The sequence below is a fragment of the Phaethon aethereus genome (assembly GCF_964289735.1).
Source record: "Phaethon aethereus genome assembly, chromosome: 3".
Classification (NCBI taxonomy): domain Eukaryota; kingdom Metazoa; phylum Chordata; class Aves; order Phaethontiformes; family Phaethontidae; genus Phaethon; species Phaethon aethereus.
In genome coordinates, this window is record NC_138576.1 from 85,681,722 (window position 1) to 85,698,888 (window position 17,167).

General features: G+C 36.3%; 1 protein-coding gene across 1 annotated transcript in view; it reads right to left on the minus strand.

Moving 5' to 3' along the window:
• Positions 1-3,584: 3,584 nt before the first annotated feature.
• Positions 3,585-17,167, minus strand: part of ERO1B (endoplasmic reticulum oxidoreductase 1 beta) — a gene marked incomplete at its 5' end in the record, with an annotated part of 29,706 nt that continues 16,123 nt past the window's right edge. The window contains 10 exons of the mRNA XM_081997653.1: positions 3,585-4,438; positions 5,341-5,474; positions 6,931-7,017; positions 8,158-8,227; positions 9,087-9,333; positions 9,487-9,579; positions 11,048-11,106; positions 13,056-13,109; positions 13,200-13,320; positions 15,996-16,069. Of these exons, the coding sequence (XP_081853779.1) occupies positions 4,378-4,438; positions 5,341-5,474; positions 6,931-7,017; positions 8,158-8,227; positions 9,087-9,333; positions 9,487-9,579; positions 11,048-11,106; positions 13,056-13,109; positions 13,200-13,320; positions 15,996-16,069 (1,000 nt within the window). The 3' untranslated portion in view covers positions 3,585-4,377. The remainder of the gene's footprint in view (positions 4,439-5,340; positions 5,475-6,930; positions 7,018-8,157; positions 8,228-9,086; positions 9,334-9,486; positions 9,580-11,047; positions 11,107-13,055; positions 13,110-13,199; positions 13,321-15,995; positions 16,070-17,167) is intronic.

Sequence of the window (17,167 nt, forward strand, 5' to 3'; positions counted from 1 at the left end):
AGTTTTAAATACTCTCAAACATGGGAGATTTAAACAACAATGGGAAAGGTAAGATCTTAAAATTAATCACTATAATTATCATCACCTGTGTAACAGGTACTCACCCACCTAAACTGGGGATGAAATAGGTGTATCAAATTTTTAGCAAGATAATTTGTTAAAAATATATACACAGAATCAAACAGCTGCGGAAATCCTTTAAGGGAAATAATTTCACATGGAGAGCCCCACTGGGTGAACCAACCAGAAAAAAATACTTGCAAAATTATTTTATAAGCTAGTCTGAGAAAGGCACAGAATGGACCAAACTTCATTTCAAAATAAGCCTTTTTGCCTCTTAAAACAATTGGACTTAAACAGTGGCTGAATTTGGCCATATTCATCCAGAAACATATTGTGATTCTGCCAGATGAATTTCTGATGTGCTGACACACTACAATGCACTGTAAGCGGCAACAGATGCACAGGTTACATTAATCTTTTGAACAGAATTAAAGTGAGAATGAAAGCCTGCTCATCATCATAAGCTTAAATTACTGACATGTAAATAATTTAAGTTATATATAATTTCTACCAAGTGTAGTTGAAAGGTAAATGAAAAGTAAAAAAAATTTCAAATGAAAACCCAAAAATTATGTTCAGAAAAAGTTGTAGCAGAAAATACTTTAATTCGCATTTTATAGATTCAAACATAGCAAAGATTCCAAAGTGTTTAGATCTCAGTAAGCAGTTCCAACATTGATTTTGATTTTAATAAATATTACACTTTAATAGGCTAGCTACATGGAAGAATTGTAAAGTGATGAATTGCTGATTGCTACTTTATAAACATAAGCATCTAGATATTTACAACATATTACAGGTTGTAAATTCCCAGAAAAGCACAAAGCAGGGTCAGATAAAGGCAACCCAACCATCAAAACACAACTCAGGGAAGTGTGGCACAGTGTATTTCATGCACATACAATGACATACAGCACAAATCACCAGCTGAAAACACTTTTGTTATTCCAGTTTACACGAGTCTCTACATTTTACTCTTTTAAATCTGTATTCGCACCTTCCTCCTCAGGCGCTGAAGAGCAAGTTGTTCAGCAACAGCGCCCTACATTTTACCTATGCAATTTGCACCAAGTCTTAGTTCACAGAAGTCCTCATGATTTGCGAAAAATGAAACATTTTTGTCTTTGTCCTCTCACTACCTCTGCAATTACAATCATTGTGTCATTTGTACAGGAGATGGTTCAGGTTGGAAGGGACCTTTAAAGCTCACCTAGTCCAGCCCCCCTGCAGTGAGCAGGGACAGCTTCAACTAGACCAGGTTGCTCAGAGCCCCGTCCAACCTGATCTGGACTATTGCCAGGGATGGGGCATCTCTGGGCAACTTCTACTCTGAAATGAATGGCAGACAATGTTGACAAGCTGATCTCCAACAGGGAGCTGGAATTTAAAATAGTTCACAGGTCATGGACAGTGTAACTAACCTTATTCTTTAGTATAAAAACAGATTTGTGAATTTCTAAAATTTAATTTAACATATAAAGAATTAAGCTATCCAACTCACATGGCAAAACTTCATAGGCAGCATAGTCACAGAATGTACCTCAAATACAGTAAAAAAAGATGGTGACAGGAAAATTTTTTTCAACTAGATTTGTAACCAGAAAAATCTTACGTCCTATTTCTACAGTAACAGTGAAGTGAAATGCCTTCCATATTTGATCGCCAAGCGAGATGTACCTTCAAATGCAACAGAACTTCCCTGTATGCAGAATTTGCTGTTCAGTTGCATTCCTGTGTTTTCATGACAGAAAGGAAAAGAAGGAAAGCTTCCCATCTCTGCGTGTCCTTACCCAACGGTATTAACCTTGCCTGCATTCTGCCAGAGGGTTGAAAGGAGCAGGTGTCCAGGATCTGCATGCCTGAATCCCTCACCCATCCCCTGGAGCAAGTGCATGATGCTAGCGTGTGATGCTGCTTCTGCGTCTGCAGATTTTAGCCAGGCACAGGTGGAAAAAAAGAAAAATAGCAAGTTGCATCCCCAGAAGGAGGTTGGAAGCAATTCACTTTCCCCACAAAGCAAGGGGAAAAGGAAGCAACAATTCAGAGACTTGGGTCCTTCCTGGGGGCAGCACACACAACACAATTTTTTTTCAACTAGAAAATCCTGCCTAAAGCTTTAGGCACTATAATACGTAACAATACAGATAAATCCCAGCTATACAGCATTCTTAACACAAGTAAGCCTACAGGTTCTAGCCCTTGCAGGTCAGTCCAAAAGGCAAGGAATTAATGGCCAACTGAAAACCACACTCTTTCAATATATAGTTACTCAGAAGAGTTAGCTACTTGGGGTGTAACTCATTTACCAAACACAGCTGTTCACATCTGAGCTAGTTACCCAGATTCTCCAATTTAATGGAGAAAAATAAACTCCAGGGTGCAAATACAGAGCTCAGAATAGGCCAGACGAAGCCCCCTAGGAACCACCTGCTCTTTTCCATTAACTAGAAAAAGGAAGCCTGTGGTATCTTGCTCGGACACAGGTGCCTGCAGGCCAGAGAGGCTACTAGGTAAGAACATAACATCCCCAGGCTGGCATCCACTTTCTCTAACACGTTAGATTATCTGCTGGCTTAAACAGGAACCTCCCACTGGATACGAGTTCATTGCCATTTTGTGCAACTATCACCAGAACTTTGTGGTGATGTCTTGGTTTTTTTCTTTTTTTTTCCCTTTCATTTAGCTTAACCCAGTTTGACTCAAGAGGGTTTACTTTCTTGAAAAACAGTGGTTTTTATAATAGCAAGTCAGCAGGATAGTCTATCTCATGTCCAGTCAGGTAGAAATTTGAGGCTAGTCTGGAAACAAAGGACATCGAGCATATTCCAGCTTTCAGAAAGTCTCATCTGTAAAGGACCACATTATATGGAAGCCAATACAGTTACAATCAATTATATAAGCAGGTCACTAAATATCTGGTAGGGTGAGAAATGTTTAAGAGCACTTTATTTTGTGAAGACTTATTTTTAAAAACAAGAGATGTATCTACACTGTACGAGCACTTCCTACGTTCATCACTCCTAACTTCACTTTGAAACATGCTGGTTTAAAAGATATTACTTCATTTTCAATTTAAACCAATATTTGGTTGCTACTAATCAGTAGTACTGTTTCTGAATTCTGTTTTGGACAATGGTAAGTTATAATTGACATTTGTGGACAATGATACATAATTTCTTATTTTATGAAAGTTATGTTATTAATATACCCGTTTTTTTACGCTGAATATCCTTTTAAAGAAGATACAGTTAAGGATTGCATAGATAGAGATGTGGTATTAAATGTCAGTGTGATGATGAATTTTAAAAAGCATCTTTTAAAAAAAGTGACTAGAAAAACAAGTTCTTACTTTTTGCACTGACATTTTAACCTACCACTAAAACATAATGCAAAGAGCAAATCTATTCCCATGGCTCAAAGATTGAAGTGTGCTATTTTAACATTTTAGACACTAAAAAGACAATTTCTGGAAACTGAACTTGCAATTACAATCTAGAAGATAAAATGGGGTAGGTGCAAATTTGATCAACCGAGGCTTTTTAGCTAGCAGCACTCCACTAATCGTCTCCCCCTGCCCTGACCCCTACCCCCAAGCAAATGCAGGTAGCCCAGGGGCTGCAAAAAAGTCACTTCCCAACTGTGCTGCTTCAGAGACAAGGTAGTTATCTTAAATAAAAAGGGAAATTCTGAAAAGCAGCATATAAGGAAAAAAATGTTGATATCAGCATGATGCAAAGGAGCTTGGTATGAAATAAAATTTTCTGCTCCGTAAATTTCCTATTTTTAAGTAAGTTTCATTATTACAGTAAGAAGTCAGAACTCAACAAGAGCCTTATTTCCTTTTCTGTGGGGTTGTTTTCTTTTCTTTTTTTTTTTTTTTTCTTTTAGACAGCCAGAATCAGCATACCCAATCCTCAGAATATACTGAGCTCAGTACTGGGGAGAGGCAAGAGGTAAACCACCTCTCTCAGGACAGGCCAAGTCAGGGTGGAGGTACATATGTTTTCATATAAAACAAACGTCTCAGAAAGACAAGGAAATAAAGAAAATTTATGAAGTTTCAGTACAACAGAACTGTGAGCAGAGAACTTAAAAAATAAAACCGATCAGCATAATTTACACATTTAAAAACCATATATTTCATTCATAAATATCTTTTCTAATTAATATCCATTCCTCGTTCAAACATAAATATTCAAGTTGGTATTTGATTTTACTTTTTATCAGTTCATATGAGTCCTCTAAGGATCAGTTCCTTTTGCTCAATGCAGTCACGTAAATGTTCTTCACTAATGGCTTGTGCAAAGGCCTTCATTACCTAGTTTGTTGTAATAAAACTTTAAAATTCTGCAACTCTCTTATACTTGTGGAAAGCCTGTAAAACAAAAACCCCTTAAGTGTTAGTAAGTCAACTGCAAAAGAGAAGTGCAAATCCCACAGGGGCTTTTTGTTTGGGTTTTTTCCAAACACAATTCTGTTCCAGATGAACACACTTAAGATACTAGTTTCCCTCAAAAGAACTACTATCTGACTCTGTTATATTTACATAATAAATTGCAGGGATTAAAGTTTTTATACACACACACACATATATGTATGTATGTATGTTTAATTGTCCCAACTTCATTAAACATCTAAAAATCTTTAGCCAGAGGTAATAATGTTTATTACTTTCTTTTAAGCAGGAACAGATTGTTAGATTCAAGAGCTGAAGAACTAGCATGATGAACAAAGCAAGTTCTACACATCTTTTAAAGCTGCTAAAATGTTTTATTTCATCACTTCAATGGAGTCAATTTTCAAAAAAATAATCAAAACTGAAGTTTTAACAAAAATAATCACATCATACACAAAAATCCAAAAGCCTAGGTGCTAAATGACACTGTTAAAAAGATCTCCAAGTATTTTTCTTCCTTTTCGCTACTTTTTACATACACACATTTAAAACAGAAATAGAAAATGTAGAACAGCTGTAGTCAGTGTTCAAAAAGAAGGAGACATACTCAACGTCTAATGCTTATGACTGGTTAAGAGACTTAAATCCAGCTTTCACAAGATGGAATTTATGAGTTTTGAGATAAACACAGAATGATGACCAAGGCTAGTAATCAACACTCCATGTACTCAGTTTGATGGCATTAAGTTTATCAATGTCACTAATAGTAATTCAGCCTTTACAAAGCTACAGCTACATGTACAACACCATCTTTCCACAGACCTCGAGTGTTGACACTGAAGTTTTAAGTTTTTTCTACTAAACAAATGATAAAAACTTACCTTCCAAAGGCATTTACAAGAGCAACTATTTCTTGACGTGTGAGTTGAAAACCTTTTGACGGGCTATTCTCAGGAAGGCTCTGTATTTCTTTCTCAGAAAACAAGATCTTCAGAGCAGTTCCTAAGCCTTGAGTCTACAAAAAATGGCCAATGTGTTAACATCAATAAAGATCACTCCTTTGAACACTCAGAAAACCATAAAAAAAGCTAAAAAATTACTAATCTAGGCCAACTGTAGTACCAAGTCTTATATATTGACACTCCCTCAACCCAAATAACCACACACAAACCAGGACACTAATGCATGTGCATGCCATCAGTTGCGTACCAGCTTCAGTCACATGTTTAAGAACGTTAGTTTCCTCAGGTGTACTTGCTCTTCATCCTCGTGTTTTTAATCTCTTCCTTTCCCATCTCTTTTTTTCCTCAGCCACAGCAGATGCATATGCAAATATGCCTGTTACAACGCTTCCAGCTCCCTCCCGCCCCTTACCTTAGAGATATGCTGCCAGAGCTATTGGACCAAATCTTCCCTTTTCCTCTCCCGTCCCACCTCAAAGTCAAACTAGGTTTTATTATGAGGTATCACAACACTTCTGCTTTTTCCACCCCAGTACCAGTAGCAGACATTGCAGTTTCAACCCCAATTTTCTATACAGAAATAGAACAGAAAAAGCTATTCTTATTTCCCCTTTTAATAGGGCTGCAAAAACAACCACTGGGTTTTTGTCAAAAGTGGTTGAGGCTGGCTGCAAGAGCATTTTACAGGTCAGGAAATGTGGCCCTATTTCATTTTGTGTAAGAAGGAAAAAACAATAATAGATCAGAAGCATTAACTAGGACAGGGTAGGCAGAATTCCAGAAATCCAGCTGAGACCACCAAATTTTTGATGTTATAAATTTCTTTGAAAACTGAACTCTGATGAGCCTAATGCTATACAGCAGTATAGTACAGTAGGCACCCCAAAGTAACAACTATTCTCAGCCTGAACTTAACATTAATCTTGAGGTTTAAAATCTTGTTCTCAAATAAAAATAATGTGTCCAGAAACTGAAATTGTTTTTCAACTTGCAGCTTTACTGTGCACCTTTGCATTCATTTGCTGCCTTCTGCATAAATGGTTAAAATCTGAATTACTTCTTTTTCTTATGCCTCACTTTGTGGAGTTAAACCTCACACTGGATTTTCTAACAACTAAGCAAGTGCTGTATTTCCAGGAAGGCTTCCCACAGGTGATTCTACAAGGCTGACCTGATCATTGAATACAGATAAAATACTGACTGCCAATAAGACTTTGCTGTGAAGCATCTGCTTTAAATAAATTTTTTTCAGAGAATACAGACTACACCTTTTAGTAAACTAAACAGCTGCTGACTAAACAAAATGTATGTTTTTTTAAACAATATTAAAAAAAAAATTTAACAGTGAATTAAACACATCTATTTTTAATATATAGTTAAGGATAGCAAAGACCAACCTTGTGCAGAAACTCTGAATACTAAGGTAAGAGGCATCTTGCCAAACTTAAATAGATGCTTATGCTCTAACCTCCCCCCCTGCCACGCACACAGACATAAAATAAACTGTACCTGCAGTTTGCCCCACAGCCTGCATTTGTCACATCCAACACAATCCATTATGCGGGATATGTTCTTGAAATGCAATCTGAATTCTTCCTATCAGTTAAAAACAAAATAAAAACTGTTAACTTAGAGTACTTCTTAGCTTTACAAAAACAGAAGGTTAACTAATCTAATACCACTAGAGTATCAATTCTTTATTACTAAAACTGAACAAAGCCACTACCTTATATGGTCAAGCCATAACAAGTCCACAAAAACCCAGAAGCTTGTTTGCAAGCCACTGCTAACAGTTAATTCCTCGGGAAAAAAAAACCAAAATCCAGGACATGCAGGGTAACGCTTTGATTCTGTACACTGAGTTTCTACCAACTCTCTCAAAATTTTCTGAGCTATAAGTACCATATCTGTGTCCCTGCCCAATTTTTCTTCCATTATTCAAATCCCTTTTGAACCAACCTACCTTTTTGAGAAACAGGCAAACAAGTTACAAGTCACAAAAGACATTACCTGTCCAAAGCTGTGGGTAGATTGTTGCTTTGCAGCTTCAGTCAGAGTGGAAGCAAGCACAGCACAGAACTAATTAAGATGATCTCAAATATTCAAGGTCAGAAAAACACTAGCTGGGCTGATAAACTACTGGCACCTTTCTAATACCATTCTTTCTAACGCAGATGAAATTCCATACTACTACTGAAATAAGCATTAAAAGTGTTAAAAACTATTAAAACAGACCTTTATTACTGAGCCACACTCCAAGTGTGGAATTTAGTGCATACCAATTTCAACACCAGCATGTTAACACTGGAAGTAACAGCAGTCACATTAGGTTCCCATGTCTAGGAACTATGCTTTTTCTAAAGTATTAGATTATATTTTAAGCAAACATCACTGATTTCCCTGCCCCCCCCGATATTTACGTGAAACAGATACTCTATTTAAAAAACACCATTGCATCTACTGGCAATACCAGTTCAGCTCATTCGCCTCACCACAGTCCTGATGGCAGACTCAAGGCACTAAACCAGATATTTCAATCTGCTTGGCTCAGGACAACACCTTGTATTCATTTACTATAAAGTAGATTAAGAGGCCTCAGAGACAATTCTGTAAGTCTTTACCCCTGCCTTTTCTACTCTCAGCAGTATGCTTGTGGTAGGCAGAGAGGTTTTCTAAAATAATGCAACTTAATTTCAAAATGGGTATGTTGGATGTCATTCAGAAAATTAGCTTTACCTTTAATGACTTAGCTCCTTTTTTATCTCCAGCAAACATGGACTTTTCATCAAAGTGCATATGGAAGGACCTAGTAAAAGACAAAATGCAAAAAACCCAAATGCTGGCATAAACTACAGTGTGCCATCAAGCTTGGTGAGCAGCTGATGCCATCAGTGCAAAATACTTTTCAGAATTCCTAGTCTTTGCAAAATAGCTCTTAAATTTGCTGAATGTTATCAGTTTTACTATTTGATCACTGTAACTTGAAATCTGTTATTTACAGTTTTGTTGGGAATTTTCTTCAAAAAAAGATTTCTTTCTAATATATACTGAAATTGTCTTAATGTTTGCCTTTCAGTTGATTGTTGTCTGACCACTTCTCAAATACGTAGCAAGATTACGATTAGAGATAGCAATGAAGCCACACAGCATGTTACCAATCACAAAAATTAGCAAGAAGGTAAGCAAAGGAACTGGACTAAAGAACCTTACACAGTAAACAGAAGGAAGGAGGAATGGCTAAAACCCCAGAGATTAAATCTATGATAAAAGCTGGATTACTCACTAGATCCTTAAAAGACTACATGTACTATTATCCTTTCCAAAATAAATCACATGCATCTTATACTGAAGAATCAGAAAAAGCAATAAATAGGGAGTAGCCCAGGGTGTTGGGAGGTGTGTGTATTTTTTGGTGGTTTTTTTGTTTGTTTCTTTGTAGTTTTTTGTTTTTTAAAGACAGGTATATTCAAACCTCAAAAATATTCATCTTGTCCCGTCAAACATACAAATTCCTCTTGTGCTCTCCCATGACTTAATTTTATTTCTGCATTCCACTCTCCTTGTCCTGTCCTATCAAGAAGTCATTCATTCTCACTTGTGAATGTAACTCAGAATTTCAAACTCTTGATTAAAAAAAAAAAAAAAAAAAAAGACCTACGCCTTACTTTGTATCCCTGAAGATATCTAGCAAGAGAGCTTTAGATTCAGCATCTTCATGGCCATTTCCAGTGTAAAGGTCAACAACTGAACGTTCAAAGTACGGTGCCACCTTTGACAAAGCACGCAGCTCTATCAAATATAAGAAATACAGATTTTTGAGCCTCCTCGGTCCTTCTCCTTTTGTTTCAATAGGGTCAAAGCGGCGAGTGAACTCTTTCACATTTGGTCCCCAGCGAGGCTTCCCCCAGGTTTCTACACAGAGGAAGAAAAAGGGCAGTGGGAGTAAAACACATATATTTAGAAAAAGAGAGCAACTCAGTATACATCAAAAATTTTCAGAAAAAACCAAATACATGTTACAGATACTGTAGAGTTCTATTCAACAGTTTTATCTAGACAAATTACCTTCAAGAAGATAATTTGCACACAGATGCAAGTTGATGCTAGCATGAAGACCAGAAATCAGTTTATAAAACACTCTTTTCTCAAGGCAAAGACCTGTCCAGGAAAAAAGACAAACAGACCCCAAACTAAGTAGTGGAAATAATGTATTAAAATTAATACACCGTGACATTTCAGTGATGCAAGTCTGTATTGTTTAACTTTCACGAGTTACAATTACAGTACTTTCGCATTGTTAATAAGACCTTATATCCATCATAGGAAAAGTTTACCTCTTCGTTTTTATATAAAGTAGTACTAAGAATGAAGTTTGACATTTCTTATTTGGTATTTTAATGTTCTAATAAGTACAGTCAAATAAGAATCTGGTCAATTAGTACAGATAAATTGCCACAAAAGAATAAGATGTTTACATTGTTTGAGTAATAAATTTGAAATAGTCTTGAATTTTGCCAGCCTGGAAGCCAGAACTACATTGTGACCCATCCTCATTAGAATTAAAGGTACCACCGAATTAGAGTAGTGATCTTACAGAAAAATATAAAAAACCCCAGAAAAGCTTATGGCATTGGAAAATAGCAAATATGTTTCTTCCCAGCTCTACTGTAAATTCACTGAAGATTTAAATGCATAGAGAAAAACCTTCAAAAATATGACTTTGATGGATACAGACTTCTACAGTGTAAACAGAAATGCAATGGCATTGCGTGGCAAAAATATAATTTAAATGCAGAAATTACTTATAATATCACTTAGACCCAGAGATAGAGACTACACTGAGAATTTAGACGTTTGTTCCTTTCTCAAAGATATGTTTGGGTGACTTCCCTGCCACTCCAGTCTCCACAAACGGAAGCAGGAAAAGTTGATGGTGAAGCCTATCTGTAAGGCTGAGATATGGCTTCATTTACAAACATCACATATTAAAAAGCATGTAAATTTGTATGCTTTCCTACAACAGCACCACTTAGAGATTTCCAACTAGACAAGTAAAGGCTTATGAAGGGCAAAATGAACTAAGTTTAAAATTAAGTACATTTAACTCATTTACTTTTCTGCACACCTCCAAAATGTGATTTTGATTGCTACCACTGTAATAATAATTTCCATTTAAATATGAATAAAGAGCAAATTGCTTTGCCTTCTGAACACAAATTATACTTACGTTAGTTTATATAGTGGGAACAGAACCATCAAAAACTTTAGTTTTTTAAAAACTGTTTTCAAACAAAACCACTTAGCAACGTTACTAATAATAATGTCCCTGCTTAAGTGCCTAAAATGAGCTGAAAATTCAAAGTAACTGGTATTGAAGTGAACTCCACCTTTATAAAAGACGAAACACTGAAGGGTTTAAGGAGTATACCATCTAAGTGAATAAGAAGATTTCCAAAGTCCCTCAAGAAAAAATATCCATTGAATGACACTCAGAAGTTCTGCACACTTTATTAAAAAGCCTGCACTATGGAAAACATTTGTGGAGTTTAAAAAAAAAAAACCTCAAAACCTACAGTGTTTCTTCTAGTGAATTTAACCTTATATTAACCCATCCAAGAGCCTTTACCTTCTAGCCATGTGTAGAAAGATTCTCCTGTAAATACAAAGTATATAGTTAAATGAAGACTATTCATTTTCAACATTACAGTATCTTTATATTACTATGCATATTAGCATTAGCCACCATCTGGACATAAAGCTAAATAAAATAGCTATTAAAGTAAGAATAGGCACAGAAGGGACTGAACTTCGAGGTTATTTTAAATCTGCCAGGGTCAGAACAGGAGAAATACAAGAATAAGCATGACTAAGCTACTGGTCAGGGCATTCAGAAGTGTATGGAAGCACAAGCCTGATTATATGTCCTAGCGACAGAAGAGTGTTAATTATATCTAATTGCCTTTACCTTGACTGCTACTGTCTGAGGGTTTCCTGTAGGCTTAGATCTTTTGCCTGAGAGCTTTCAGTTGACTGAAAAAATCTTAAAGTCTGTCTCACTGTAGACAGACCAAATGCTTTTTCTCCTCACTCTCTCGCCGCCTTCCCAAAATCAAGGACACTCAAGAAAGTACACAAAAAAACTTTCCCTCTTCTTTTAAGGGATCTGACATCAGTATCAATTGGGCACTGGAGGAGACCCAAGAATCCTTTAATCTATGCATCTCCAGTTATCTCACTAATAACATTATCACAACACATTATCTGTTACAAGGATAAGAACCAACAACAGAATTGTATTTTGCTCTTATCCAGTCCTTCCCTCTACTCCAAGTGAAAAAATCACCCCAATAAAAACATTTTCTGATCAGCCATCTGCATAAAAACATAACTTTCCTGCCCTCTAATGCAATAGCAATGAAGTGAATAAATCAGATGTCCAAAATTTGTTAATGCTTACTTCATTTCTGCAAGTCAAGCAAAGTAAGATGACTTACCATCATCTCCTCCTTGGGGGGGGGGGGGGGGGGGAGGGGGGAAAAATCCATAAGCATTAAAAAGGTAATTTCCACAGCAAAGTAGTAATGAAACACAGGCTTTACTACAAACACTGAAAATGTGCAAGCAATCTTATTTAATCTACAAAAAAATAGGCTACTTTCCATCCTCTTCCTCCGCCTCCAGATTACCTGAGACTAAACACGTTATACTAATGAAAGTCACTAAGAATTTGAAATCTTAGTAGCAGCTGATTTCCATATTCTTGAAAGCTGTGTATTTGCTTCAGAAAGATGGTTTGGAAGTCTTCATCTTCAGTTCACATTATTCAACAATCTGACCAGTGTTCCTTTCTGAAATTCTGATCCCTGAGTTAAACTGCTCTTACAATTCTTTCATTTGTGAATACTAGCAATATATTATGTCAATATTTATAATTACTAAGAGCTATTTTGATCTTCTAATGTGTAGTGATGTTTTCTGACTCAATCTATTGGCTAATAGTTAATTTTTAAGGAAAATGAGACACACTAACAGGGGAAAGCTGATTCATTTGGAACACCAGGTTATAGTTTTCAATTTAAATTTGAAAGCCTAACCGTCAAATCATTGGCATACCTTTTTTTTTTTTTTTTTTAAACATTCTTGCAGAGCCTTCCCAGGTATCCACTCTTCAAATAATGTAATTATTTGTACATTTGTAATACACTAAACATTATGGATGGAAAATGTACAGCTACATTACACTAGGATGACTATGAGATAAAGTGATTAAACTAAATGCTTTAGGAACAAAAACCCAAGGGAAGAGTACAAGTGACGAAATTTTTGTTGAACTTTAACTCCTTCCCATGCACATTGGAAAATTACTGTGACACTTTCTAAATGGTTTGAGACTTACCTTAATTTTCACGTTAGCTCCCTGACATTAATAAGCCTATTTATTATGCAGAAGATTAAGCATGTGTGTAATCAAGTATCACAAACCTTAGTCTAAACATTGAAAATGGACAACTACTTCTACAGAGGAAATTAAAAAAGCAGAAAGTACACCTACAGCCTGAAGACTACTGTTTGTATCACTTGTGCTGAAACAGTCACTATGTTAAAAGAACTGCATTAGAAAATAAAACAGGCACAACCCACCCCTACTAGGCGCCAGTGGATTTAAAGGACGATAGACAGATCGAGGCCTAGAAAATAAGTTAGAAAGCATAAAAATCAGTTTTAAGCCAAATTGAAGCACAAATATAAGCAATAGGCTTCCTCCCCCTCCCAATTACTTGAAGCAGTTTTCTTCGTAGATGCTGTTCCACACTCTCCAAGCAGAAGGCCCCTTGTATCCAGTGTAACGTTCTGGATTCAGCAGCAAATCCACATACTGTGCATCTGGAGATCTCTCATCTAAATAGGAAACATTTTGTTACATATTTTAACTGACCAGTTAAAAAAGACTTACTTTAAAAAAAACAGTCACACAGAATTAAATAAGAGGTCTCATATAATACTCCGCTGTCTTCCAGTTGGATTATAAATGCTTTGTACATAAAAATATAGCAATATACACACTAAATAGAAATATTGTTAAGTATATAATTTATTCCCAAGTCTTTTGTGTGGCCACAATTTCTACAATGTCTGAACACCTATGTGGCTTCTTCAACACCACCATAAACACCTGTCATGCAATGTGTTCTCTCACCCTATGCTAAGATATAACTAGAGTTTTGTTTTAAATGGGCTTCAAATTCAGGGTTGATTTGTTTGGCAGTATTTAGTTGGAGGGGTTGCTTTTTTGAAATGGGTATACTGCTAGAGGGTCGTCTTAATAAAGACAAGGTCAAAGAAGTGCATGTTGTACCTTGTACATATTTTATATTTATTAGCTAAATCCCTTTTTCCCAGGTACCCTTGTATAGGCAGAAAGTCTGGATCACATTGCTTAATTGAACAAACTTTCAGCATATTGCAGAACGCTCTGTTGGTATGGCAAGAAACATGTTATTTAAGCAGCATTTCAATAAGTTATACCCTCATCTCTAAAGTTCACTACAAATTCAAGCAACATATATCCAAAAAAAATTGTGAAACTGTACTCTCTCTGCTTAAAAACTCTGTACAAATAGGAACTTAAGCTAAGAGCTTTACAATCAGTAAAAAGCAGGAATAATTCCCTCCTCTGACATTCTAGGTCAAGAGCAACTAATGCCTAAAAAAAGCCACATACAAGACAAGACAGTAGTCCAGAGACTTATTCATAAGAATAGGCCAAGCAATGCCACTATTTCCTCAGATGTTGAAAAAAGCCAAAGAAACAGAGAGTGAAAGCTGCTCTAGAAAGAAGAGATGATTCTGCAAGAGCCGTTAAGCATCGCTTCAGCAGTAGTAGCAAAAACAAGTAAGAGAGACAGACAAAAGATGCACAACAACACAGTAAGTGCCAGATGAGACAAAGTCAAATTACAGCTTTATTTCTTTGACAGCATGGCTAACCTAAGCAGTTCCTACACTTCCCGGTCACTTCAGGTCTCCACTTTTTCTTCTCGTTACCCACATATGACTGAGTCTGTGGGGCAGTGCAACAGAAAGATGAAAGCTGACCTGGGTTATGAAGTTTTTTTCAGCTAGATCAATTCCCTTATCTAGTTTATCATTAGGCCCAACAAAAAGCTAGTAAAAAGTAAAACTGATGATATGGTTTTGTGCTACAGTTCAGTGAATTAAGAGCTCTCTCACCACCAGGAAGAGAAGAGAGGAGAGGAAGAGAACAAGTTTCCGCCTCCTCACAGTCAGTCACAGTAGTTACTCTCTCTCACCTCTTTCTGCTCCAGCTCACGAACTCACCTGATAAGCCAGTTCATCACAACAATCTGGGAGATGGGAGGGAGATGTCAACTTACTTTCCTGCTATTCAAGTAAGCTGAATCAGCTTACCATGCAGAAAAATGCATGCCAGAGACAGTGGAGAAAAAAAAAAAAGCACTGGAAGAACACAGCTGGTGGCAATACATCCTCCTTCAGCAGAGTATGATGTAAGGAGAGATGGAGGTAGGATCAGGAACTGCTTAAGTTAGTATTACTTCTAAAAGAAATGTTCCTAAACTATACCTTTCCCAAATGAGTCCTCTTAAAAATGTAAGCAGGCAGCTTGAAGATAGTAGAGACAACAACAGCTTATTGCATGTAACAGTTCAGATCTACAGTAAAGCTCACAGACTATTTATTACAGACACAACTGGTATAGAAAATTTTCACAGATAAGATGCAGCAGAAGTGCTGAAAGAAAACCGCAGTTGGTAAGTCCACTACAGCTGCTACTTTCTCAGGTGACACCAAGCATTAGCCTAAAGGTAGATTAAAACATCTTGTATTACACCCTAAGTCTTCCTAGCATAGAAAGGCATGGGTATTTATTATTCTAAGGTATTTATTAAAAAGGCCTTTAGCAGTCATTCCAGAACTTGGCAATTACCATGTTTATCTGAAAAACATTCCTTTGAGCTTTGAATGTTACAAGCAAATAAAAAGACTCGCATATGTGGAGCAGAGGGAAGACACAATCTAGTATCCTAATGTTTTAACAATAAGAAAGTCCTTACGAATAAGGTTGAATTTAGTGCAGGGATCATTTGGAAACATAGCAAGGCTGGAAGAGGAACAAACTCAGTCGAAGCATAGGCAACAGAACAGCAACAAGAATAATGTACTAGTAAGAAAACTGAATCAACTGCAAGTAATTTGTCTTATATTCGTGCTAGATGCAACCCTCTGTGAGAAGCAGCTTTTTAAAAAAACCACATGCTAACCCCTCCTATTACCTTCTTTTTTATTTCCATAAAAAGTTTTCTGTTCACTATTCTAACAGGAGGTAACAGTGAATGTGCACTGCACAGATTACCAAATGCTCCTTGTAAAAAATTGCATTCATTGCATGTAAGATGATATGAACTATCACATCTCCATTTAGCACAAAATTAAAACTTTTTTTAAATCGTTATTTGCAGAGAAACTATAATCTTTTGTGTTTTTTAAGAGACAGCAAATAAAACAAACACTCTGAAGAAGCTTAAATGTTTTACCATCAAGTTCACAAAAATGATCCTGTGAATCATCGTATCTTGCCCAGTCAATGAAAGCCTCCTTACTTTGGTTACTGAAGGGAAAAAAATACATTTGATTTTAAACTTCTAAATAAACAACATCATAAGAGCTACCAAAATAAACACAATCCACACAGTTAACTTGGAACTGAATTATTATATCTGAAGCTCGAGAATATATAGCTACCACTTGTTAGCTACACAGAGATTCCAGCAGGCATCAACTGCAATACTTTAAAAAGTCATCTTAATGTTAGACAGCAAGAAAGATTTCACCATCTTCATTTGAACAAACGGTGCAGTGGCACTGACTTCTCCTTCAGTAACAGCTTGGTAAAATACTTTCACAGCATACATTTTTAAGACTTTTCAAAGTACTACTTTCGCAGCTGTCACTTCGGGGGTGGAGGGCTAGAGGGAGGAATCTTATCTTGGTAACCTGTACTTTCAATGAGATCTACAATATTTACCCTTGTTTTTTAGTTGGAAACTGGATGTCTAAATGCCCCTACCAAGCTAAATTACTCTATGAATATGATTTGTCTTAAGCCTGTTAAACAATAATGGTATTCCACTCAGCCTAGCATTTTCAAAGCTGTACTGTACCAGAAAGACAAGTACTTTGAAGTTCCCACACTATGAAACAAAAACAGTGCCAAAAGCTGAACGCTTTCTTTTATGCATATGTACAGCACAGAACTAGTGATGCCACACTACTGACAGCAAAATGTAAGCAAAGTTAAGATTGGTAACTCTGCTCCAGGGTGCCGTGAAGCACCTTGAAATAATGAGAAGAAGCTATCCCGTTTGATCAAATTAGTACTAGCTCAATTCTACAAACAGAGGCAATTCTGTAACAAGATACATTTCTAACCTTCTGCCAAATCATAATAGGAGACTTTATATTCGGCATTAGGTGAGGAACTTCTCCAGTAATTACCAGCAGGCAAGATTTGATAATCACAAGAATACAGTTGATAAAGTATTTTATATTAAAGTACCCGAAGTTGATAAAATATTAAAGTATTTGAAGGAAAGCATTTGAAGAATTAAAGATTAAATTCCACTATTCTACAATAATATGGTTATATCAGCAGGGAATTTTAGTCTGTCAGCTTAAAGCTTAAACTATAAAATTTTGAAGTACCGAA